This window comes from Typopeltis vanoorti, chromosome 4 (genome assembly GCF_054136105.1).
Source record: "Typopeltis vanoorti isolate ZY-2024b chromosome 4, IOZ_Tvanoo_1.0, whole genome shotgun sequence".
Lineage (NCBI taxonomy): Eukaryota > Metazoa > Arthropoda > Arachnida > Uropygi > Thelyphonidae > Typopeltis > Typopeltis vanoorti.
The window spans coordinates 56,797,334-56,824,705 of NC_143552.1; the positions used below are offsets into that span (position 1 = coordinate 56,797,334).

General features: G+C 32.5%; 1 protein-coding gene across 3 annotated transcripts in view; it reads left to right on the top strand.

Annotated features, from left to right (window-relative positions):
- The window catches only part of LOC150107325 (protein grainyhead-like), a 185,120-nt gene extending 161,545 nt beyond the window's left edge, over window positions 1-23,575 (top strand). For 2 of the 3 annotated variants that reach the window (XM_090391810.1, XM_090391811.1), the window contains exons 13-17: window positions 4,915-4,991; window positions 6,938-7,032; window positions 7,942-8,027; window positions 9,992-10,056; window positions 16,850-23,575. In XM_090391810.1, coding sequence (XP_090247936.1) covers window positions 4,915-4,991; window positions 6,938-7,032; window positions 7,942-8,027; window positions 9,992-10,056; window positions 16,850-16,967 — 441 coding nt within the window. In that variant the 3' untranslated portion in view covers window positions 16,968-23,575. The remainder of the gene's footprint in view (window positions 1-4,914; window positions 4,992-6,937; window positions 7,033-7,941; window positions 8,028-9,991; window positions 10,057-16,849) is intronic. The other variant, XM_090391812.1, reaches the window with a different exon arrangement.
- Window positions 23,576-27,372: the final 3,797 nt, after the last annotated feature.

A 27,372-nucleotide genomic window follows, 5' to 3' on the forward strand; every position in this document is an offset into this window, starting at 1 on the left:
TACGAAACCTAATTCTGGTATTGTCTGAAATAGAGTTCTTTACGAGTTTCTGGGAAAAAAGCTTTCATATGCTTGTGTCAAAGATCGACTAATTCGAAAACCTACTGAAAAAATAAAGGCAATAAAATGATCAGTATTATTTATACACACAGTCATCCAATATATATATATAATATTATTTAATATTTAAATAATATTTTAAATATGTTATATATTTAAATATATAATTAAATATCATTTTAATTATTTTGTTAACTTAATATTATTTATTATCAATATTAATGTAACTAGTAATAATTTAATAATATATAATAGTGAAAAAAAAACGTTTAAAAAGCCTTTTATTCCCCTACTATAGACAGTAGGCGAGGGTGTTTCAGTCCTTTCAGACTCTTTGGAGCCTGAAAGGGAGTGGGGGGGATTTTCAATCTCCACCGGTAGTCAATTAGAGACAGCTGGCCCAAAACTATAATTATAAACGACATTCAGTGAAGAGACCGCAGACAGTGTCGCCATCTCGCGGTTCTTAACCCTAAGACAATATAGTTATTTGTTGAGATAGCGTGAATTCAATGGTCGATTTTCTTGAGTTTACCGGACGAAAAACTTGAGTTTCCTGGGAAAAAATGTACTTGACAGTGCCAGCAATTGACTGACTTGGAAACCGGTCGACTAAAAAGTTCCTCTAATCCGCAACTGTATTCAAACCGAGAATGACTTTCATTGGACGGCCTAGAACGCTATGGTTGCAAATGACACTTTCAGAGGGCTACACATGCCTTATATATAATATAATACAATACTGGTTAATTTAATTACTAATCTAAGTTAATAATAATAGATAATTTGAAATTTAAAAATTATTCAGTGATGAGTATACAACAATCATGCTTTACTGCTTTTTTTTGTTGTTTGTTTGTTTTTTGCTAGATGCGCGAAGCAAGAATGCTTTTCATATTCCCCGTTATCTGTAGAGGACAATGTAAGGATAGGGTGTTATTGAGCTGTGAGCTCTGACCATGGCAGGAGGGTAACAGCAATAGCCGAACCTCAGTTAGAGCTTCATTGGCCACAGCATTGCCATTCATTACCTTCCCTGGGTACCCAATTTAGTCGCCTCGTACTACATGCATGGGCTGTAGTGGAACTATTGTTATCCCTGCCACCACACGCCTATTTTTGTCATAATTCAATTAAAATACAAGATTATAATATATAGCAAGATAAAAGGTTAATTTATATATATTTAGAAATTCAAGAAATACTTCAAAATACCTAAATATTTTATTTATTTTGGAGTAAAATATAAGTATAACAGTAATGTCTAAGAAAATATGTTAAATGACTTTTTCAAACTGTATGAATACATGTTATATTCGTTTCGAAAAAACTATATATATATATATACACAAACACACACACGAAGGTTTATAACTAAAAAAAGCTTTGTTTGAAGAAAATTTTAAAAAAGTTCATCCTGCCGTTCTTATTTTTAGTATGCTTATTATTATTTAAAGGATCTAAAGATTATCGCATTCTTCCTGTATATGCCATAAAACAAGATAGACCTCTGCAACTTTGGTGTGTTATGAATAATCATATTTCCAAAGTATCGCTTATGGTTACTTCTACGCAAGCTCTCACCTTGGTTGGGTTATCGCTATGGACATTACCTTCTTTAAGAGCGAACTGGCTCGAGGACACTGGCGTATTTTACTTCTTAATGGCCATAATTTCAGATCATATTAGTAATGGCAAGATAAAAAGGGTGAAAAAAAAGCTTATGTATTGCTCATTTTATTGTGCATCATTGAGAATGATAACGCATAGATAAGAGCTATTCGACATTAAAAAAAAAAAAAAAAAACTTAAATGAGATGCTTAAACCATTAGTTGCCAGTTAATTTACTCGATTTTTTTTTTTTTTTTTTTTTTTTGAAACTACACATTTTCATCAGGAAAACAAACCATCATACTTTCCGGACACCATCTTGGCGCCTGTATGATAACTTAAAAAAAAAATAATAATAAATATATATATATATAAGCTTATATATATATATATATATATATATATATATATATATAAGTTTTTTTTGGACTTCTTGGTTCCACCAAGAAGTCCAAAAAAAAACTGTCCACGCAAAAAAGGAGTCCTACCTAACATGGCTTAGGGTCAGGTCACCTGAGATGCGTTTGCGGTATGCTGAGGCACGAAAAGCTTCTGCTGAGGCAGTAAAGCAGAAGGCTTGGGAATCCTTTGGAGAAAGATTAGACTCATCATCATCTTCTTCTTCTTCCTTATACCCTCTTTTACCTTGCGGTATCGAAGATTAGACTCATCCTATGCAAATACAAACAAACTATTCTGGCAGACCATCCGCCGCCTTCGAGGGAGGAAATCGTGCACAGCAAGGGCAATTAGGGCCTCTGATGGTGCACTTTTAGCAACCGAGAAGGATATCCTCCACAGATGTAGGGAAAACTTTGAGAGCCTTCTTAACCCGGTGACCCAGCAGTTGTGGACATCCAAGAGGTGCAGATCAGGGCAATGACTAGTCTCACAGCAGAAGAGGTCCATTTAGCAATAAAATCGCTAAAATCGGGCAAGGTTGCTGGCGATGATGAAATTCGGCCCGAAATGCTAAAAGCCTTAAATCGAGACGGTGTTCTCTGGCTGACTCGAGTGTGTCAGGCTGCTTGGATATCTGGGCGAGCACCAAAGCAATGGCAGACAGACATAATAATACCAGTCTTCAAGAAGGGAGACCAGAAGGATTGCAGTAACTATCGTGGCATCTGTCTGCTCAGCCTGCCTGGGAAAGTGTATGCTAGGTTCTTGCAAAGACAGTGCAGGAGCATAGTTGAGTCAAAGTTCCAGGAAGAACAATGTGGCTTTCGTCCTGGTAGAAGCACAACTGACCAAATCTTCACTTTAAGGCATTTTTTTTGAGAAATCTTGGGAATATGCCAAGAATGTCTACACATGTTTTGTGGACTTGGAGAATGCATATGACCGGTTTCTCGGGATAAGCTTTGGCAAGTAGTACAGGAGTATGGAGTGGATGGCCAGCTATTAGCTGCCATCGAGTCCCTGTATGAATGCCCAGAGTTTTGTGTCGGGGTAAACAGCACAAAGTCTGAACCTTTCACAGTCTCCGTTGGCCTCCGCCAAGGGTGTGTTCTGTTACCCCTCCTTTTCATAATATTTATGGACTGGATTGATAGGCACAGCCGAGACAGTGAGTGTGTCAGAACTGGAAGATGGAGCATTGGACGTCTGCTTTTTGCAGATGACCTAGTTCTGCTTAGCTCTTCCACAGATGACCTCCAGCAAACCCTGGATAAGTTTGTAAGCTGTTTGTGCAGACGCCGGAATGAAGATCAGTATGGCCAAAACTGAAACATTTGTGGTCTCAAGATAACCATCCCAGTGCACTCTACATGTAAGTGGAGTCTCAATGAGGCAGGTGGAGAAGTTTAAAAACCTTTGGGTCCATATTCACGAATGATGGAAAATGGGACGTAGAGCTAGATACTCGAATTGGCTTAGCAAGCTCAATATTGCGGGAGCTTGGCCGTTCGTTAGTACTGAAGCGGGAGTTAAGCCAGAAGGCAAAGCTGGCTGTCTTCAATACGGTCTATGTCCCCACCCTTACCTATGGTCATGAGTGTTTGGTAATGACCGAAAGAATGCGGATACGAATCCAAGCGGCTTAAATGAGGTTCCTTCGAGGGGTTGCGGGGACTGACAAGACTCGACAGAGTCAGAAGCTCTACAATTCGGTAAACCCTCAATACTCAACCGCTGCTTCTCCGTGTTGAGAGATCACAGTTACGTTGGTACGGGCACCTGGTCAGAATGTACAAGAGAGGCTCCCTCAGCAGGTCCTCTTTGCCAAGCCAGAGGGTGGGAGACCACGTAGAAGGCCAAGGACTCGTTGGATAGATTATATTCAAAACCTTGGGTGGACACGTTTGGGAATCTCACCAGAACACCTGTGCTTGGTGGCAGAGGATCGTGACCATTGAAAGTTCCTCTTGCAGCTGTTGCCCCCACAACCCAATTAGGAAAGGTGGGCCTTGAAGATGTATATATATATATATATATATATATATAAAAAATATATATATATATATATGTTTATGTATATATTTTTATAAAAAATATATATAAACATATATATATATATAAAATATATATATATATATATATATATATATATATATATATATATATATATATATATATATATATATATATATATATATTTTTTTTTTTTTTTTTTAAATTACAGTTCGCTTTTATTTCATAAAGTTATTTCATTAACTGAAATAACTAATTTTAATCAAAAGAGACCACAATACACAGTATATGGTACACGGATCTTTTTTCACAAAATCTTGCACAACCTTCTAATTACCATTGCCGTAATCGATCCCAGAAATTTAATTGATTTTTTTTTTTTTTTTTTTTTTGGCTAGATGGGTGAATCAAGAATGCTTTTCATATTCCCCAGTTGTCTGTAGAAGAAATGTATGGATGGGGTAATATAGAGCTATAAGCTCTGCTCATGGCAGGAGGGTAACGGCAATAGCCGAGCCTCAGTTAAAACTTCATTGGCTAAAGCATTGCCATCCATTACCCTCCCTGGGTACTCATTTTAGTCGCCACGTACAACATGCATGGTCTACAGTAGGGCTATTCTTATCCCGGCCACCACACGGGGTAAAATTTAATTCAAGTACTCTGAAACTGAATTATCCTATCTATATATATAAATGAAAATGGTAAATATCATATTCTGGTTTGTCTTATGATTATTTTCTTTTTATATAAATCTTATTCCTTTATCTACACTTTAAATAACAGACGAATTTATTCGAATTATTAATATTTATTAATATTTTTAGGTAACTGGAGTAGAATTGAGTTTTTATACCCATCCAGCCCCTGTTTTGCCAGAAGAAGAAGCCGAAGATAGTCCGGGGTATGTACTACTGTGACTTTTTCAGTATTTATTTAGTTATTTATTTTTAATCCGAATATTTACTACCTTACAGATTTGCTTATAAGATTGCTTATCATTTTCTAGAACAATATGCTAAATCCGTAAAAATTGTGTATTCACAACTTTTATTAACTTCCTGGTGCTGCCATCTGTTGATGTAGTTGGGCGGTCTTTCAAATTAACTTTTTTTTTATAAGAACGATAATTGAATACAGAAATATTAATAAACTTTTATATGCAATAAATAAAATATGTGCAAATTAAATTTTAAATCTCAATTTCCATCAATATTAGAATAGTAATTTTAAATGACTTAATTCACATTCCAAATTTTATTTTACACTTTTATTGCATATAATTATACTTCAAGTTATTCGAATAATCCATTTTTATTTTTATTTATTTATTTATTTTGATTATTATTATTATATTTTTTTTTTACATTTCCATATAAAATAGATATTTCAGCTTATCGGTAGGCAATCTTCAAGTATAAGGACCACTTCACTCTTAATCTAAATTCCTAGTATAGATAATTAATCTCGGTATAAGGACAGTGAGACAGAATGCGGAATCATAGATTAAGGACGTTCAGATAATAAGTCAGAGCAAATTTTTGACAAACAGTACTAAAATTCCAATTCTATAAATATTAATAATAGCATTTAATGCTAGGAGGCTAATTTCCCGAGGCTAATTTTACTACCAACAAGCATTCGAGGTTATTTAACTAATGAAACAACAAAGCCTTTTTAAAACTGCTAATTAACCTTGTCTATTCCAGCAAGTTCTTTACAGGCAGCATGCAAATAATTAACACCTCCATTAACCCCGTAAATAAAAGTCTTTCTCCCCCGCATACCCACTGAAACCGTGCTTGGAACACTTAATCTGAACAGGTGGAGCTATATTCTTTCATATTATGGAGGTTGCCCTCAATCTTCTAGGTTATGCACGCGATTTAATTGAGGGCTGAACATTCACAGCTGTGTCGGTGTGGATAATATTAGATTTAAAGTTTTTTCTTTTTTGTTATGAATTTTTAAAGCTTTCTTAATACTAACTAAAAATAAATTAAAAATAAAACAGTTTTCTGTACTGATTTGAAATTTTTCTTAGTTTCCTCTAACACCATAAAATAATAACAATAAAATTCATACTTTAATAAGATAGATAGGTTAGTAGTAATTGAGTTTAATTGGTAGTCCGATTGAAATAACATAGTTGTAACCCTATCTTATATGACTCTATTATTATATTATATAAGAACAACCTTGAAACATAAAGGTTCAGACAGATTCCAATACCCTTGGAGGGTAATGGATAGCATTGCTGTAGCCAATGAAGTTCTAACTGAGGCTTGGCTATTGTTACCCTCCTGCCATGATCAGAGCTTTAATAGCTCAATAACACCCCCTACACTGCTCTCTACAGATAACGGGGAAGATGAAAAGCATTCTTGCTTCGCCCCTTTAAACCAGTCCTTATAAGGACTAGTAGTCATTTTTAGGCTAATACACGGAAGATAAACTAAAAGTGACACAAGCTTGGACTACATTTTAATACTAAGTTAAATTTCAATCGCCTTGAGCTTTTTTAAAGATATGTTATACCCAGTGTTGTGAAATTCATAATAAGTTTTGCGTAATCATGGATGAAAAAAAATCATCACTTCATACGGATAAAAGTGAATTGAACTGAAAACCGTATAACAGTACAAGTAACCAATTCGTATTTGTGTGGTAATACTATTAAAGAGTCAATACAAAATGTATTTATTATTTGCATTTCTTTCCTTTGAAAGTAAGAATATTTTTCTAAATTTGAAAAATTCATTTAAAATATGAAAGAAAAACAAAGTTTCCAAATATGCTTTCTCAAAGAGACTAGATTCGTGATTGTATTTTTTTTTTTTAATTGTTTAGTTTGGACCGTCGTGATACCGACTCTCGAAGCAGCAGTGAGCCCGCTTTTACACCTCCTCCCAGCAAAAGAATCAAAGTGTATCCCAGTGACAGAGGTAAGATATATACAAGATTTTTTGAAAGATTAAAAGATTACCATGAGCTTGCAACGTGATAAAAATATATACTGATTTAGAAAAAAAACAGAATCCTAAGAGATTTATTAAATGAATAATAATTTTAACATATAAAACATTAATGTAATTATTATTATATTTTGTATTAATATGATAATATTATAAAACTTTAACTACTTTGAATTATTTTGATGAACATTTCTTAAACCAGAATTAAACTTACTAAACTCTTTTTATAATTATTTGTTTTGTTTGAACGAAAGAGTGAAAATACCCTTGGAGGGTAACGGATTGCGATGCTGTAGCCGATGAAGTTCTAACTGAGGCTCGGCTATTGCTGTTACCCTCCTGCCATGATCAGAGCTTTAATAGCTCAATAACACCTTATCCACATACTGTCCTCTACAGATAACGGGGAAGATGAAAAGCATTCTTGCTTCGCCCCTTTAAGCCAGTCCTTATAAGGAAAGGAACGAAAGAGTGATTGATCGGTTGAAATCAGAAAAGTCCTTTTTAGGACTTCCCGGGTAACATAACAAATGGCAATGCTGTAGCCAATGAAGTTTTAACTGAGGTTCGGCTATTGCTGTTACCCAGCCATAACTAGAGCTTTTAGCTCAATAACACTCCATCCACCTAGATTTTCTTCATTCAGAAGAAGGGATAAAGAGTGAAGGGCTCAGTCCAACTCCCAGTCCTTTTTAGTACTTTAAATTTTATTAAGATATATTTTGAGTAGATTTATTGAATAATACTAATTTTATGTTTAGTATTGCGTGATTAAGCACTCATTATATTTATTCATCTTATTCGATATTGAATTTAATTTAATATATAAATCTTATTTTTATTTTTCTTATTTTTTTTATCTTATTTTTCTCGAAACAGTTCTCTTATATGCTAGAAGGGAATCAGACGAAATATATCATGCGCTACATTTAGTACCTCCTTCGCTGGCTGGTCTGGCGAAAGCAGTAAGTATTTTAATTACTATTTTGTACAACTATGTGAGCTACATTTACTGCTATTTATTTACCGTTTGAATGCCAGTTCCTTATGAAAGCAATAAATCATTTCCTGTTATCATTATTATCTTCATAAAGTATCTTCTTTGATTTCCTTGTTAGGAGAAATTTGTGCTTTTATTTTATTAATTTTTGATGCTCCATAAGATAACTATCAGTGACAATTGGGTGTGTGTGGGAGGTTTCTTCGGTATATATCAGGGAATCATTCCACATGCGACTACTTTCGTGTTCTCTTTTCACATCACTACTAAAGTTTGTACGTGTGAGTGAGATTCTCTAGTATCGACATTCACCTGTACAATGGCAGATTCCCATTTCTATTTGTACAATGGCGACTTGTAGAGCTTTCCTGTACAAATAAACCAACAAACTATCTTAGTTTTTTTTGGGGGGGGGGAGAGACTGAACTTTAAGGAATTAAATAAATATTCATAGGTCGTATGAATTAATATCTCTAATTTTTTTTAGCAAAAGGGCAAACGGTAGATAAATCATGAGTTATTATTAGAGTTATGAGTTATCAATGCATGAATTTCAAAATCAAAGGAGTATTTGATTTTGGATTACATAGAATTCGTGGCAAGGCAACTAATTGAAAATAGTGTGTTGTGTTGTATCTTTTAATTTACTGTTCAGTTTGTTCTGGACGGAAAATGGCATCACCGAATAAGAAATTCGTTCTAAAATCATCAAATGTTGTTTATTTCGAAATACAGTCTTACTACAATATTTGTATTTGTAAAGACTTTCAAAATATTTCCTGCTTCTATCTTTGATATTCTTAACCTCTTACGATTTATTACAAAACAAAAAATGTTATTTTATAAATTTTCATAAACTTATGATGTTTATTAATGAAATTTCAGAATTTTCATTTTTTTCCCCTTTATTTAAAGAAGTTAGTTTTGTGTAACACACTTTGATGTTAATTAATTGAGGTCCATCAGATTCAGTTTGGAAAATTAACGTTGGGTTAGTAGATCGATTTAATGCCATTTAGAAGTCACACATTACAGAATCGAAACGGACTGATAGAGTTCTGAATGTAGTTCATGTATATATTAAATATGCTAAATTAGGCACTTTGCAAATGTCAAAAGCAAATGCCGTAGTAAAATACGACGTTCATTAGATCATCTTAATTAATCACCTAAGAAGTGGTCATACTTATTGTCCTAAATAGCGAAATTAACCCTAAAAGAATCGGTAATGAGGCCACAGCATTTTAATCCAGTTATTGTTTTCTAACTTTGCGCAAACTTTAATCATTGTCTACTTTAATGTACAGTTTAATTTATCAAATGAATGAGGTTAGACTACACCGCCAAAATCAGATTTCTTTGCTACTTCACTTATATTTTGAAGGATCCATTTTACAGGGACAGGTTTGGGTATGGTTTTCAAGCCAAGAAGATAAACATGAATTAGCATTCTATTGCATTTCCGACTTGGAGGTGGCTATGTCATTCAATTTCTCTGATCTACGTTTAATTCCCTCCTTTCTGACCTCTAAGAAGGCGTTTTGTTTTTTTTCTCCCCGACTTCGCTATTTCTTGTCACACCCAGCAATAAAATAGAAGCGTAGGAGGGAAAATACGACACTTAAATTGCCATACCAATTAGAGATCCAATATACTATTCAGAGAGACTAGAAACACAAACAATAAAAGTAAATAAAATATATTTCGGGTTTGATTCGCTAGACAGAAAAGTGAAGAACAAGTTCACACACACATTTTATACAAATACAAAATACGAACTATAAATATAGGAATTCAAAATGTGGGTATGCGATCCTCCTCTCTTTAAGGTAAATCTCTTTCTCTATCTCTCTATCTGAAGCTTCCTTTAAACACTTCTTATTATAAATATATGGATACTCAGTGAAGCATTATGCTATTTGCTTTCAGATCGAGGCAAAATATAAAATCAACGCAACCAACATCAGGTGCATGTTTAAAAGATGTAAGAAGGGGTAAGTAATCCTTCCCTACTATCCTTATAGAACAAGGATTCTATTCAGATCTCATTTTTTAATATAATTTATCTACTTTGATGGACTTTTAATAATTCAGAGTTTAGCAAATAAGTTTTTTTTTTAAATGTTGATAAAATCGGATTATTGAAGCAGCCAATTTTTTGAAGTCTTTCAGGGATTTTTGTTTTAAGTTGTACACATTCTCACAATAAAACTGCAATAAATGATTCAGACAATTGGTAACATTTGCATCCCCATTATGAGATGTTCGTCAATATATTTTCAACATTAATTTTGGGGAAAAAATGTATTGTTTTGAAATATTTTGAATTTTCTCTATATAGTTAGTGTCTACTAATTATGTGGAATTAATCTATTGTTAATATTTTATTTTTAAAAGTTTTAATCTGGGATTTTTGAGATACGAGAGAAAGAAAAAGAGAGAGCATTTCTGTATGGAGAATTCTGCATTACATTTCTAAATATATTTAAAATAATATGTATTTAACAGGTCTCTAAGTTGCGTGTTACTACTTCCATCTCTCTGCTTTTCTGAATCGTCTGCTTCCATTTAAGGGAAAAGGCCTTCTTTGTCAGTCACTTTTATTTCTCCATATTTCCTTGACGTAATTGAGATTAATTAGTCTATTACTAATTCAAATTAGGCAGGTTGTTGGTGGCTACGTGTTGGGCTTTGTGACCTAGTTTTTAGTATGACGTCATACTTGGATGGGATGGTAAGAAAGGTGCATGCAAAAAAAAAAAATTTATTTGAAAAATATGTCCAACAGACTTTTAACTACAACCGGGTTATTCATAGCCACAAAAAATTCTTTAGAAAATGGCGAAGCTATTGAAAAAGAAAAAAAAAAAGATTTAAAAAAAGTTTTGCAATTAATCTTGCAGAAATGTAAGCAAGAGATGCAGGACGGAATACAAAAGTATTAACTTGTCACCAATGAATTACTATTAGAATGTTTTGTTTACAGCAGCCACACACACACACACACACACACACCTCTTCTTTACTTCTGGTAAGTTTTATTCACTTCTTGTATTTTTATTTATGACAGTACTGGTAATATTTTCATAAAATTCCTCCTGCAAAGTTTTCTCTTGTCTGAGAGTTTCTTTCTAATAAATGTCATTATGTACTAGATGATTTTAATGGCTGGTGTGTCGCGACAATTTGGTTATCGGAGTGACTTGAAAACAAAGAACACTACGTTTGGTTTTAAGAGCTATCCTTTCCAGCTACACTAAGGATAATCCAAATATCCCACTCATAGTACTAATGAGATCCTGTGGAATGGCAATCATTTGGGGGTGGGATTCACATAGAAAACTAGCCCAATTTTGATTTGTAGCGTGACCTTTCGTAGTAGATTTATCTTTGATATTTATTTTGTAATGATCTTCTCGCCGAGAATTTTTATTTAAACCATCCCCACTAACGTTACTGAATTGAAGTCTGTTAAATCAGTGATAGTTGGAAGTACCGTCGAAGGACGGAAGCGATATTAGTTGGCGAAAGAATCGCCAACTAATATCGCTAATGACAGCTAATTTTTGCCTAAAAGAAAGTGTTTTGTTGATTCATTCTGCATTATAGGACTGCATTATCTGTTTTTTTTTTTTGCTTTTTATTTATTATATTTCTTAATCTTTAGACTATGCAATTTGCAAACTTTTCTAGTAATTGATGTTTAAAGCTATGTCGTCATCGTTCTTTTGAATTGTTCGATGAGCTTCAATGTGAACACGAAGAATTCTTACCTAAGTACTGAATTCTTCTTGTTTACATTGCAGTACTGCTTGCCTCTGCTTGTGAATATCTCGATTTCTAAGCAAACATTCCTGAAACTTATTGGAGCTTTTTTCATTTCTCCAATTTCAGAAGAATTACCCTCCCCCACCCTCAAAGCAACAATTTTATTCCAAGGATTACAACAGTCGCTAGAGGATGAGAAACGATCAATGAAAGTACAAAGCAAATGACTAAGAAATTTTATATTGCAATGAGCTTTTTTATTTTATTTATTTAACTTTTTGTTAAATGCTGTTGTTAATCACTTCGGAATTCAGTAGCTAACATTCTTCATTGAGTGGATTGTTTCTAGTTCAAGGTAGGAAATTGTAATGCTAAGCCCTTCGTCAATATGGGTGGCGACCGGGTGGAGTCTGAGTGACTTCATAGCTCAGGCAGTCTACTGCGCATTGGATAGTGAGCCTCCACAGCATATTTTAATTCCATAGTTCTCTCTGTTTCATTTTTCTACTTGTTTCCATTCACATCTTTATTGAGTTTTCGATATAAATTCTAATTTTTCATAATTCCGACATTCTTTTGTTGGTAATTTAAACTTGGATTCCCCAATCCAGTGAATTAAGAATTTCGGCCAATTTTATTATTAACACATATTGATATATGTGCCTTTCTTTTAAGACATGAATCTTTCATGAATGTTTAAAATGTACCAGAGAACACAAATTATACTTGCAAACAGAACATTCTGAAAACCAGAACTCGAGAAATTTGACGATCAATAACAAAAGTAAAGGCTGAATTAAATCCGATAACCGGGTCCAGTCTAACGAGGCAATTTTCGAAAAATGTGTAACCATATTTATGAAAAAAAAAATATATATATAAAAGTATTTTTATGCAACCTTTTCATTGCATAAAAATTTCGCTGCAAATGTTAAATGCAGCGAAATGTTATGCAACGTATGCAGTAAAAAAGGTTGCGTAACCCGACATTTGCAAATTAATGAGCAGAACATAATTTGTTGGTCGAATAAACCTTCATTTCCGTTCCATAATTCAATATTTAATCCAATATTTTATTTTAAAATAACCAACCCAATGTTTAACGTCCTAGAGATCTGCTAAGCCTTTTCTGAATCGAGTACGAACTAACATTAGATGTGCTCATTGATGTGATGAACCTGCTGCCTCTGAAGAAGGGGGAGGATGCATACGATCAGCCAATATTGCCATGTGTTGACCTTTCAAGGCCTACTAGTTTTTCATCCAAGTAACTGCCGTGTTATATAGTGTTTTGCGTTTAAATATTTATGAGCTGATTTTTTTAAATTTATTCTTCAACAGATTCTCGTCTTCGCTCTGTACTTATTATTCTCTTTATCACTGTATTGTGGTGTTCCTATTAAAGTATGCCACACGGATCTACTCAATTTAAACAGTAAGAAAGAGATGATAAACGCAGCCTCTGAAACTTTAATTATAACTACCGAAGATCGGTATTAGCCTAAGGGAAACAAAACAGCGGTACCTATTATTCTTCCTAGTCATCCTGTTTGAAAAGGTTAAGCTATTATACAGAATTGATAAGAAATAACAACAAAAGATGAATGATTTGCATTCACCTTTGAAGTGCCTGCTTCATCAGAACTACACAATAAAACAAACATTTTTTTTTTGAAAAAACAGAATTGTTTACAAATTTTCTAATTAATTTTCTCTAATTATATATAGTTGATACTTTTCACACGTATAACTCTGGACATCAAGGCTGCTAACCTACTTAGTGAAAACCGGAAACATTTTTTTTTTCTTGAAGTATTTCCATGATGAATGTTTTGTCATCACCCCCCCCCCCTTTCTTCTTCCAGTTGTTCGTTATTCAGGTTTTTGTATCTACCAAAAATTTCATTGGTCTTTGGATAGTTTGTTTCTATATTTTCCATAGATTAGAACTGAGCGAGTTGTGTACACCTAACAGGGGGGGAGGGGGGAGAGAAAGATTATACTCGTGGTAAAGGCGATCTTCGTTAACCAGCCCACGTTTGATCAAAGAAAGTATTGGGGCGTTAAGCAAGGGCGCGGTTTAAAAAAGGGTCACACCCTTCACGCAAATTTAAATAAATAATAATCCAATGATTTATAGATTTAGCAATAAAAATAGTGGGGCTAAATAAAAGACGTTATATCCTTTGATAATTATCAGGAACATAACTCTTACCCCCCCCCCTTTCCATTACCCGAATACGTATGAAAAACTTTGGATATTGCGCAAATAGCAGAAGCATGTTAAGAGACACGAATGAATGCTAAAATATTCAGGGTGGGGGGAGAAGGAACGTGAGGAGGATAACAGGAAAATAAGTAAGTGATCTTCCCACGCATCTCTAAAACAACCACCGTTTTCTGTAAGACTCTTTAATGTTGGAATTATTTATTTATTGTATTCTTTACAGTTATCTTAATTTGAAAAAGGAATGGCTCATGACATTCAATAATCTTGCATTCTTGATACTGGATGGGAAATTTTATTTAGAAGCAAAGCAAAATTAATTCAAATAATTTCTTTGTGATCTGGATTGTTTTCGAAAGCTTATACATGGGCTACACAATATCTTTTGCCTTATTTGTAGACGCAATAATGATAGGACGGTTCATTCTGTAACCATGATCTGTTCCAGAACATGTTACCTAATCAGTTTGTCTGTTTTGTAAGTAGAAAAGGTGGTTCTAAATATTCCATGCGTTCAATACAAGATTCCTTATATACTTTTGAACAATGGATGTCGTCACTGCTGAGTGTACTACATTTTCTCTTCATTTCTTTCATTTTAGGATGGTTGATCCTTCAGTTGAAAAGTACTTCGTGCTATCGACATGATTCCAACCCAGAATTTTTCGTTGACCGAGAAAAACATAGCACTTTGCCTTCGCAACTAAGACTCTTGTTTACCGGAACTATCTCCCCCCCCCCCGGGATGTTAGGTATTCAAAGGAAGCGGCTTTTCCCCCCCCTGTAATAGCATAATAGATGGGTCCCACAGCGATTGGCTGGCGATGAGAGACAGAAAGTCGAATCATAATGAAGATTCGATGTATTTGTTATATGATAAAATTCTTATAAAAATTGAGATGATAAGCGACGATGACAGGAGCCTCTGTAACTTAGTCGGTTTCGATGATGCACTTTGGATGGAAAGACCTGGGTTTGAATCCCGTCTAGAATACGAAAAACCTTCATCAGGGCTTTCCAGTTGAAGATGAGTTAGGTGGTCTCATAAGCAAGTGAAAGTTTTTCCCTCAACAAGCCGTGAAACTCAAGCAATTTACACATACATATCTATATTTAGGCAAAACACTACTTCCCTCCAGGGTGACCACCCAGCAAAAATATTTTGTACCAACTTATGCAGAAAAAAAGGTAACTAGATCTGAAAAAAAAAGTACTAAATTTTATTTGCTTTTGTTTCACTCTATTTAGGGCATTTTACGATATTACTACTTTAGTAATATCGTAACATAGTGAACTCAATGTAAAACCGTTAAATTAACACATGTACGACAAATATGAAAAGAAATAAGTCAAACTCGCCCCACTGTAGTCATCAATGGGTCCAAGAGCTGCAGTTGTCATTCATCCAAACAGAAGTCTCAATTCTAACTCTAGCACTTAACACATGTATAATTTATCATATCATTTTTAGTCTCATTTTACTGTTTAAAATAACGTGACATTAAATTTTCAGTTACTTAATATGCTATTTGCATATATACAGGGGGGTCCCCACTCACAAGAAAAACATTTGAAGTATTTATTCATTATTTTTAGCGGATTTTGCTAAATTAATTAACTCTTCAGAAATAGTAAAATCTGTAGCTGATGAATGTTTCAATTTTTCTTTTGTCAAAAGGAGTCCATTCATCAAGGGAGTTTGGAGTTGATTTCTTATTTTATTCTTCTTATTTATTGTCACTGCTGAAAATAGTCTTTCAGTTGCTGCTGATGAATGAGGGAGGCACAGTATAGCTTTAACTAATGCTGTTAAATTATGAAACATTTCTTCTCCTACAGCATTTTTCATTTCAAAAAGTTTATTCTAACAAAACCATGAATTCTTGATCTTTTTCAATTCTTCAATAGTTGCTTCTCTATCAAACTCTTCATAACTCCCCTAGATATACATTTTCTATGTCTAAAAACTGACCATTGTCGGCTGGATTTATGTTTTCAATGGGCTCCAAATTATGCCGTGAATCAATAAAAGTTAGTTATTCATATAAAAATATTTAATTTTGCCACTTGTTTTCATTGTTGTAATGATCTCATAATGTGAGAGAAGTGTTTGAATAGCAAAGAATATATTTTGCCACCCTGATCCTATACTCACTCGGATTGCGTGAGTATAGGATCAGGGGGAAGAGAAGGTTAGCGTACAGTGAGAGGAAAAAAAGAGAAATCATGCTTGTGTCACTACTGAATGTGACATATGTGGAGGTGGGAGAAGAGAAAAATATCAAACTCATATGTCTAACTCTCATATTGTTATTTTAATTATTATTATTATTATTATTCTAAACGAAGAAAGTACTAGATCTGTTGGTGAACGTACTAGAACACTAAAAATTTATAACAAGTACTAGTGGTGGTCACCCTGCTTCTCTCTCCCTTATCCAATATTATGCACACGAAAACCAACTCGGGCAAGTAGGCTTTAAGGAATATTTATCAAGCTTATGTTTCAAGGTTGTTTTTATATAATATAATAAGATAGTCATATAAGACAGGGTAACAGATGTCATTTCAATCGGACTACCAATTAAACATTTCATGTAATCTTTGTTTTCCATTTTGGAATATTAATATTTAAAATATTGAATGGTGTCTAATGAAAATTGCACATTTTACTTAAAAATTTGAAAAACATTCAATAATACCATAAAATATTATTTTAATGTTTTTAATAGCAAAGTTTTATATATATAATTTAAAAAGTTGCATTTTACAGAATATTCTCTTTCTTGCAGGATTACGGTGCAGATGGACGACGACATTATCAAACATTATTGCAATGAGGACACATTTATTATTGAAATCTCTAAGGCAGACGAAGACAAATATGACATCACACTGGTAGAATTGTAGGCGAAAGTGAACCTTTTCTTTTTTATGAACTAGAGGTGTCTTAGTGCATATGAAGGACTTTCCACCCCGCAAAGTCAGTGAGCTCTTGAATCAGAAAGTGCGTTCCTTATGTTTGTGTTTAAGTATGCGTTTGTGAGCATAGGATGGATAATTATTCTCATGTTCGTCAAATATCGCATTTTTATAAAATCTGCGAGGAAACTGTTTTCCATTTTTGCTACGAGAGGGAGCTGTTTTCATATGATGGACAGTGCTGATGGGCGTTTCACTGATTTTAAGGGCTGAATTGTGTACATAGAGTCACTGTTTGCATGTGTCAGGCGATATATATTTTTTATTCTACTGATACATCGGAAAAAGATGAACCGGAAAAAAAGTAATCTATTTTTGTATTTAAATATCCAAACTTTATAACAAAAAGAGATAAAAGATCTGATAGAAGTATTAAGAATAAAATGCAATACAGAAGTATAGAAATATTTTTAATGCTTTAAAGTATTGAGGTTTAATTATACCGCTTATATGAAGGTTCCTGTGAATTTCTACAGTGTTTTGATGTCTTACGCTGGATTGGACTTTTTTTATTTTTTATTTTTGATGAATTATAGTCTGATCAACTGCCATCGATATGTTTTGTGACAGAATTTGTTCCTTCTTCTTCTCCTAAAACCGCGGTACAACTAAGATTTCTGTCAACGATTTGAAAACAGAAGAGTCATTCAGTTTGAAGAATCTGTCACTGATTGGCTGGCCGTTGCCATAACGACCGCGGGATAACCGTATCACAAATACAACTTAAAAGAAACTGTGTGTATAGACAATAATGCTCATTTGAGATATAAAAGCAATAGAAATATCCTGTCCATGAGGCTCTTTCGCAGAAGGATGTAGCAGAAGCAAGTATGAAGTGTGGTCGACATGAAGTCCTACTTTTATGAGGTGGACATAAATAGAACATTTTTGTACAATATTTCCTGGCTTTCTTATACAGTGAATTATAATACTATGTTCCTTATATTTTATGTATGCTGCTTTTTTTTTTTTTTCAGTTTAAGATTTTTTTTCTTAATCAGTCATCTTGTTTTATAAAGATACAGAAGTTTATAATTAAAGGCAATAATGTCCGCAGAATGGTAGAGGTACATAAGAACGTAACGTTTTTTTTTTCTGTATTTTCTTATTATTGTTTTTTTTTTCTCCCATGATGCCAATAGATTTTAGCAGGCACGTGTATTAGCTTTATTCATTGTAATCATTTGCTGGTTATCACTGTATTTTTTATGCTAGGTAAAAGAATTATGTTTTTTGGATGAAGGTGACAATTCCTTGAATGTGTCTTCGTATGTCAGTTTAACCAATCTGTAAAAACAAAATAAGCTTTATTGTACTTAATATAAGAATCTCACCATAAGGATGATACATAGTTTAAGACTATAATGAGTTAAATCAACAGTTACACCGCTGCCTTCACTATATTTACTCATTATGTTCTTTTACATGATTAACAAAACGAATCTTTTGTTAATCATGTAAAAGTATCATCCTTATCTACTTCGTTCCTTTATAAACAGAAATATTTCACCGAAATATTAAATAAAATTTATTAGCATTTAACAAAGTAACTTCAGTCAATAATAATTAAGTGAGCTTGGATTCTCTGCGTTGGTATCCTCGACTTAGACCAACACACCAGATTTTATCCAAGTAGTCTGAATGCCAAAAAGAAAGCTGTTATTTAAATGAAGCATCGATTGCGAGGTTTGATATACTCTATTTAATTATGTAGGAAGAACTATAATTCATGTCTTGTATGAATAAATTTTAAGATTTGTATAAATATAAATACCAGGCAGCTCTAAACAGCAACTATAATCTCTACTTAAATGATAACAAACGTTGACATCTAATTACTCACTTATATCATATAAACTCAATCAAACCTAAACTTCTTTTTTTGCTGCTTTAATTATTTAAAACTGTTTCAAAAAACCCGAATTAAATTTATAAAACAAGGCTAAATGGATACAACTCGTTACATAGGAACAACACCTTTAAATTGCTATTTAAAACACAATTTTCTTCTTCATAGATTACTTACGAGCTCGATTGAGTATTACTATTTAGATTATACAACTTGTCGTTTACTTTACGCAGATTACTTATTTGAATTAATTACTTTATCAGTGTATAATGAAAAGATTGAAATTGAACTTATTTTCTTTAGGTAAATATGAGTTTAAATATTTATATTTTTTTAGATTCATATACATTTTTATACTTACAAAGTTATTTTATATATTTTATGGAATTTATAATAGAATATTTCTGAATTTGTTGGAACACGGACTTGTTCAAATTTCAGACAAGTCCGTGTATTACTGTACTGATATTCAACGAAGTTTTCATTTATTGCATATTTTTTTAGTTATTACATACATACAAAAGGTCAAAAAATTCTAAATCTATTAATACTGTAGTTGCAAGAAGAGTAGGGAATCCAGGTATCATACTTTAGAGATAAAACATTGTTTTTCACTTCAGGCGTGGTAACAATCTAACAACCAAAATCACAATTTGCTTCTAAGCAAATACTAGCATTTCACTACAGGTTTAATTATCATGATTTAAATTTTTATAAGGTTTACAAGTTCTTAAAGTATAGTCTATAGAATATTTCTAAATAATCTATTTCTCATTATCATTTTGAAACTTTTATAGATTTTACACTAATACTTATTTTTATTGGAATGAAGTCAGAATATATAAATAAGTTAAAAATTACCACACCAATTCTTATAATATATCTGATGCCATTTTTAGATTTCTAATACCAAATGGACTTTCATTGCATTTTCCATGTTTAGCTATGTTAAACCCTTTCCGTGTTTACACTATGGTTTATGTTTCGGTTTATTATAGAGACGTAACTAAAATAATCTTATTTGTTCATTTCTCAAAGTCGTAATTCGATTCAACATATGCATTTATTTAATAAAAGTGAAAACATCGAAATTTGATCGCCGTTTCTTTTTATTATTAGAACAGACTTAATTGTAACCCTTTACAATTGTTTTTTTGTTTTGTTTTAAAAACGTGTGAGATACGTTTGTGAAACAGTGAGAATCTTTGCTTTAGCAGACATGCTAAGATATAGTTTCTCGATGCAGACTGTTGAAATGAAACTTAAAAGTCATTTTCTTAAGGAGTTAGAAAAGGAGTTTAAGGTACACCAAGTCATATCAGTGGTTAAAAGTTCTTTAATAGCTTGGCATAATGTTTTAAAACCACTTGTACACTTCTTGGGTCAACAAAATAATCGCTCAAATACAAGTTAATGGATTACTAGAATGTAGTATGTTGGTTTCTAACGAACTAAATAGTTTTTCATTTACCATTTTCAATCACATTCCTATTGTGACTACCAATAATTATGGCGTGATTTCCTCTATAAGATATGATCTTCAGGTTTTTTGTCATTTATATACACGTTTTTTGGTAGTTTCTGTTGATCGTTATCATTTTATTTAACACAACCTTTCTTAATTTCAAATAAATAATACAACACATAAAACATGTACCTTGATAAATTTATATATAATAATACAGAAAAGCATAAATATGTATGGTAGATTTTTTTTTTAACCGAAATGCATACATATGAAATGAATCAAAATAGAATTAGTTTACTTGTGTTTACAAATATCTTCCAGACTGGCCACTTTTTTTTTTTTAAGAATACTCCTATTGATTGAGTTTATATGAAGTTGTTGTCTAACTGAACAATTGCTGTCCGGTATCACACCCTTAGAGTTGCCGCTATGCAATAGCTGCTATATAGAGTTAAGCCTCGAAAGTGACGGAAATAACTACTTTATACTTAAAAAAAAGTTTTGTACCTTTGCTAAGCTGAGCAACTTTAAGAAAAACTTTTGCCAAATGTCTCTCAGTAAGCAACCTACTGCATATGGATTACAGATGGCGCTGTGATCCGATTAAACCTCAACACTGGTAATTACATGTCGCACAATATCCTTGTCATACTTAGATCGCGACTCTGTAGCCATATTGATTGCAGACTATGTCCATAAATATATATGTACACCTGTCGTACAATACTATTAGGTATACGGAGGTAATGGACAAATACGGTCACATTTTTTTTCCCCTTAATTCATAACCATTCCATTAGAAGTGCGAAGAGGTCTCGTGTCATATAATTCCGTCGTTTCACTTAAAGTTTTGTCGAAATGTATGTTTTGTGAATTTAGTAATCTTATTTCAGTTGTATTTATCTATTTAGTAGGATACAGAATGTTGTCAACAGATATCACAAGGCTGAATCAAATCCTTAATAATACTCTGTGATTGCTTTAAATGCTATGGAAAACGTGATTTTTTTGTTATGCTTTTAGTGTGATGATTCTCAAGAACAGACTCTAAAATTTACTTTAGAAATGTTTTTTTATTTTATTTTATTTTACTTTTTTTATCACACTTGACAGTCGTGTATGTATGTAAGAAATTGCACAGCCATTGCTTGTTATTGTAGTAGAAGTCAGATTGTACACTGCGTAAAGAGACAGTTAAATCAAAATTAGAATACAATGTCCTTATGGCTTCATAAAAAATTCATTATCGAAGTGGTTAATGAATAATTTATAGGAAAAAAACGCAAATAAGTTACAGGTATCTCAGAGCGTCAGGTTAAGAGATACCCAACTCTTATGCTACTTTTCAACTCTTATTATTATTATTATTATTTTCTTGTCTTTTGATTTAATATCTGAATTATCTGAATTAGATTCCCCTTAATTTTAAATATATACGTATATGTTAGAAATTACGTTAGAAATATCACCAATTATAATTTAAATGCGCTGTATAAATTGTGCTAGGAATATATCATTCATATACTTTTTACTTTGTGGTGTTTGATTTTGAAATTGAATATATCATTGAGATTTTTTTTTTCTTTCACAATTTGTCAGTCACAAGTGTAATTAGCATTGAGAGGTATCACCTTAATTTTTATATAATGGAAAGGGTTTTTTTTTTAAACTCACACCCAAGAAAGGCTGAAAAACTACAGTACAATACATTAGTATTAATACCGCATAACTGATCATCAGAATTCATGAAGTGCCTAGACTTTTCTTCTCACCAGCAGCTAGAATAGAATGTCTCTTCTACTAATAAACTTTTTTTTTTCATTTTATACAAGTTTTAATTTTTATAAAAAATGAAAATTTCTCTACTTTTAATATTTTACGATACATTTCTGCATAATTGCATTGTTTTTATTCAATTACCGAATTCCTGTTTATCGGCAGTTTGTAACTGGTGATATATTTGACTTCACTATAAATGCATTTTCGAAGTGGAAGAAGTTGATTTTTCTTGTAGTACTTATAATGCTTTTCAAGTTTCAGCCATTAACCAAAACTTATTACCCATTGCATAAACACCTGACATAATTTCACAATACACGTTATCATGAATTGTGCAATTATTTATATTAATATTAATTTATTAAGAGGTGTGTTTTTAAAATGATCATATATATGAAATATTTTTAAATTATACAAAATTTAATAAAATGAAATCAATTTTAATTTCAAGTGCTCTAAAATTTTATTTGTAATAATGAATAATTGTTTAACAAAAGAAACCAGCTGTGATCTGTATACCATCCTTAGAAATAATTTATCATCACCACATTACTGTGTAGTTTTATCATAGGAATATATATACTGTTGATCTAATTGGACACGGCATGTGAAATATATTTCAACTTGTCCAAAAATAACATTGCCCTTTCGTATATAATTTCAACTATCAATGCGAAGGAGTATTAAAATAAAAACTTTTAAGTCAAATTTTCGTATATTTAATTATCTAATGAGTGTTTGTAAATTGTGATCTGTTTTGATTTTTTATTAAATAGTACATTTATATTAATAAATTTCACTTTGTTGTACCCACGGGAATGTTTAATCATTTATTTGTAAAAGGCAGTTGCAAATATAAGCAATCAAAATCGCCAATATTTCCCTATTGTATTTTGAAAAGAAAAAAAATTGATTGTTCCCTAGTGAAATTTATTTAAATGTTGTTATTTATAAGCATAAACTTGAAAATATTAACTGTATCAATAGCCTTTGTTTCTCTAGCAGTGATTTTGATATAAGATTTCGTGTTTTTCATGATTTGTTGTCTGTTTATAATTTGTGAGGTATATATATTGTACGAGTATATATTTTATTGACTGTTGAAGAACGATTGATATATCAGACTGGTATCTATTTCTGTTTTTCTCTCTCTCTGTCAGATGGTTTTAAAAGAGAATTTTGTGGCATAAATATGCTAGACGCATAAGACTGTTATGTTTGCATTTATAAAAATACCAGTGAGTAAGTGTGAAGCCATGAGCGAGTCTATGTTGGCTGTCACTAAAAGCAACCTGTCTATTTGGCAGCTATGTGAGTTAGCTTGCTTACAAAAATGTGCCTTTATTTTGTGCCTTGTGTACCATAATGTGTATGTTCAGTGGTGGAAGTGCCCGTTGTAGAACTTAAATAAAGATTTATACTTTTGCCATTCCAGCATTATTCACACGTGTTATGCCTTCTGTCTGTTTATTTTACACTCAATAATACCATATAATTATACCAAATTGAATATTAGTGACACAATTACTCATCTTAATTACAACTCTTAAGGGTTAGCGATCTTGCCTTCCGCCATTGCTCTGTTTTTTTTTTTTTTTTCTTCAAAAGAGTAAAATAACAGGACTGATATTACTTATAGGCTGAAATTACTGTTTTACTATTCCAGGAATTCAAAAAGAAAAAAAAAGAGAAGAGAATGTCAACTTTAATTTAAATTTTAAAATAATAATAATAAACTAAATAACATGAATGATTACAAATTTATTTTTATATGAATTCCACCTACTAAACTCATCCAATAACGACCATTTCAAATACCCTGTAGTTGAAAGGACCTGGGTTCGATTCCCGTCTAGGAAATGAAGAGCTTTTATAAGGACTTCTTAAAAGATGGTGAATTAGCCAGTCTCATAAGAATGCGTATATTTTTTTTTTCCTCCCCGAACTCGGATTTTTCAATCTACAAAACAAAGTGGCAGAGAATGCATGGAATAGCAGACGTACACAGACTGTACAGATGAGGTTAACTGCCCCCATCGTAGTATTGATTAGGTTTCCATGAAGCCAGTTACTTGGCTGTGACGAAAAGTTTGAGTCTGACACTCTGCGGGCAGTAGCGATGATAAATCCTATATGCGAAAGGTGTAGTGTATTAGCATTTTAGGTGGGCTAAGAGATTTTTACTTAATTATTTTATTTATTTTTTTCATTTTTAATTTATTTTTACATAATCCGAAAACTCTACCCCAGATAACCAACATATAACTTTTTTGAATCCCACCATGTTCAAGGTGGAATTCAAACCCGCATCTTGCTGTTTGAAGAACAAGTACGCTAACCACTTGGTCAACTGCACTGGTCTGGGCGAATAAATATACTTTTTTTAACGATATTTCAGACCACCAGTCAACAGGGCGGTACTCTTACACCAGACATGACTAACAGACAACACTCCCTTCAACTAGTAAATCCGGCAAATAAACATAAATAAAAATAAATTTTAATTTCGTTTTTGTAGAGAGTTCTATTAGAACAACATTCAATTAGTTTTTGTTTTTTTTGAATTTCGCATTAAATTATTACAAGCCTGGATGTTTGATATCAACTAGCTGTTAGGTGTACGTAGCACGCTAAAGCATTGACGTATCTCTGCTTCTTCAATTTCCCAGCCTCTAATTCAAAAGAATTGCTCAGGGATCCTGTTTATTTCTATTTCCCCAGGTCACTATTAATAAAATGCCCTTACAGCTTAGTTATAAATTAGTTCGTGTTGTCACAAATTAAACTTACTGTTCTCATGGGAACACTGAAGTCTTACGTCACATCTGTTTTAACCCACCGGTCAAACAAAGAAATATTATCTGATTATAATAAACAATGTTTGACACAATAATTCGTAATATAGTTCAGTAGCAATATATATACCGTATATTCCGGCGTATAAGTCGACTTTTCAGCATTGAAAAAAAAGTACTAAATATTTTAGGTCGACTTGTACGCCGGAATATACGGTATATATTTATAGCAGTAATATTTTGAATAAAATATTACTGCTAATGAAGAGTTGTTAAGTCGCTTAAGCCATTTTTTTAATCAATGTGAAATATTCAAGAACTGCGTGAAATATTTTTTTTTTTTTTTTTTTTTCACCAACAGTCCAATAAAATGAAGGGGAGAGTTCAAAATCACGCGCTTGTGCAGTATGCAAATATGCACCCTCTACGTGCATCTCCTGCATACATATTTTACTAGGCGTCTGACAGTTATTTTGCTTTTACAATATGTGGCAGAAGAGGGGAACACTTTGCCAGAAAGAAAAACAAATTCGAATCACGTGCTTCGGTTTGATTTTTTTTTTTTTTTCAATTTAACTTTTAAAAACTTATTCATAATAAATTTATATTCACGTATCTTGCGTGAATTAAATTTTTTTAACTCTGTTTAGGGTTTTCCCTATTTTCTCTGGAATAATGAACAGAGAAAGAGAGAGCGGGTGAAAACAAACCCTGACTGTGCTTTGCATTCATCCTCATCAAAAAGTACTTAAATCGGCAACACGTATTTTGGAAGAGTATACATGTATAGGAAAACAACTACTCCAATCGGGTTTCTGATTTAGGCGGTTATTTATTTATTTTTATTCTTCTTTTTGCACACGAAATTGACGAGTGTATGCTGACGCACGATCTGCTTCAGATATTTAAAAAAAAAGGATTAATGTACAAGGAAAAGTTTTTCCTGTTGATAGTTATTCTACCTCGCAAAAGAGTTTAAATTCGACCATGAAGAGTGGACACACAACTAGTTTCCTCTCGCAGATTTATTAAACATCAGTTTAATTAGCGTGTTGTGCAAGTTTTTATTCCTTTCAATCTTGGAAAAGTAGAAACAACATCTGGATCATAAACAGACATTTCTTACAGACCACCCCTTTATTTGGTAGAATTGAGATAGTCAACACCATCTGAGTTCATGTTCTGTGCAGTGTTATCTTTATCTTATCTTTTTTTTTTTCCTATGCTTAGATCGCACGTTAAATGTTTAGGGTTTTCCCTATCTCTTATTATTCAAGCGTAAAGTGTGTAAATTATACAGAATTAAAATTCTGCACTTTTCTCTTCTTGAATTTCTCAAATCTCAATTCATTGAACTATAAACTAAACAAGAACAAAAATCACTTGTTATTCTTCAAAAGAAGATTTTATATCTGCACATCAATGGAGAAAAAAATGAAAGTTGATACATGATTATTTAGTAGGCAAAAACACGTTAATAATTCATTTAATTTTAAGTGAGAAATTATCACTGAAAGAATAATTGGATTCATCTATCGGGGGTTTATTTTATTATTCTTCGAAATGTTTGCTATTGATGTTAGTGATTATTGATTTAAATCACGCATCATAAGTGCTTTTTGATTCAACAGTTGTAATGATTAAAGATTATCTTTAGTCATGGAAATATACGGACAGAATAAAGTTAATGTACTTGCTTTAGCGTTTGATCAAGACGCTCGTAAAGAATATTAGGGCAGTCTACTTCAATTATACAACTATTTCCTTTTTATAAATATATTTCCATATTGTTCCCTACCCAAAGGATTTTCTTGATGTGTCCCTGCAGCAGTCTCTGGGTGTTGCTGAAATACTCATCCATCACCAAGGCTTCTATTCTGATTATGGAACAGTGTTATCAAGTTGTTTTGTATATTAACTGACAACTCAAGAGCCTGAATGCATAACAACTACTTTTAAATCGTCTGGAGAAAATGAGTATTATATATATATATATATATATATATATATGTAATAAATTTTTTTAACTTGGGGATATTGTATATTAGGATAACCAAGTAATTTTATAAGCTTGGTTATTTAAGTATACAAACAATTAAGTTTGCGCCTGAAACAAAGTTCAAGTCTAAAGAGGTACAACACCAGGACAACTCATTGTAAAGCTCTGATCACTATTCTAAGTATTTTCTCATAATGTAAAGCACATCTCACTAAAAGATGTAGTATACTGCAATGCATTATGGGTGGGGTCACTACCCAGACCGGTTTCAACCTTTTTTGAGGTCTCCTCAGTGAGTAGCTAGACCCTAAATATACAATATATACCATACCAAGGTTCCTTATAGTCCTTATATAAGGACTGGCTTAATGGGGCGAAGCAAGAATACTTTTCATATTCCCCGTTATCTGTAGAGGACAGTGTAGGGATAAGGTGTTATTGAG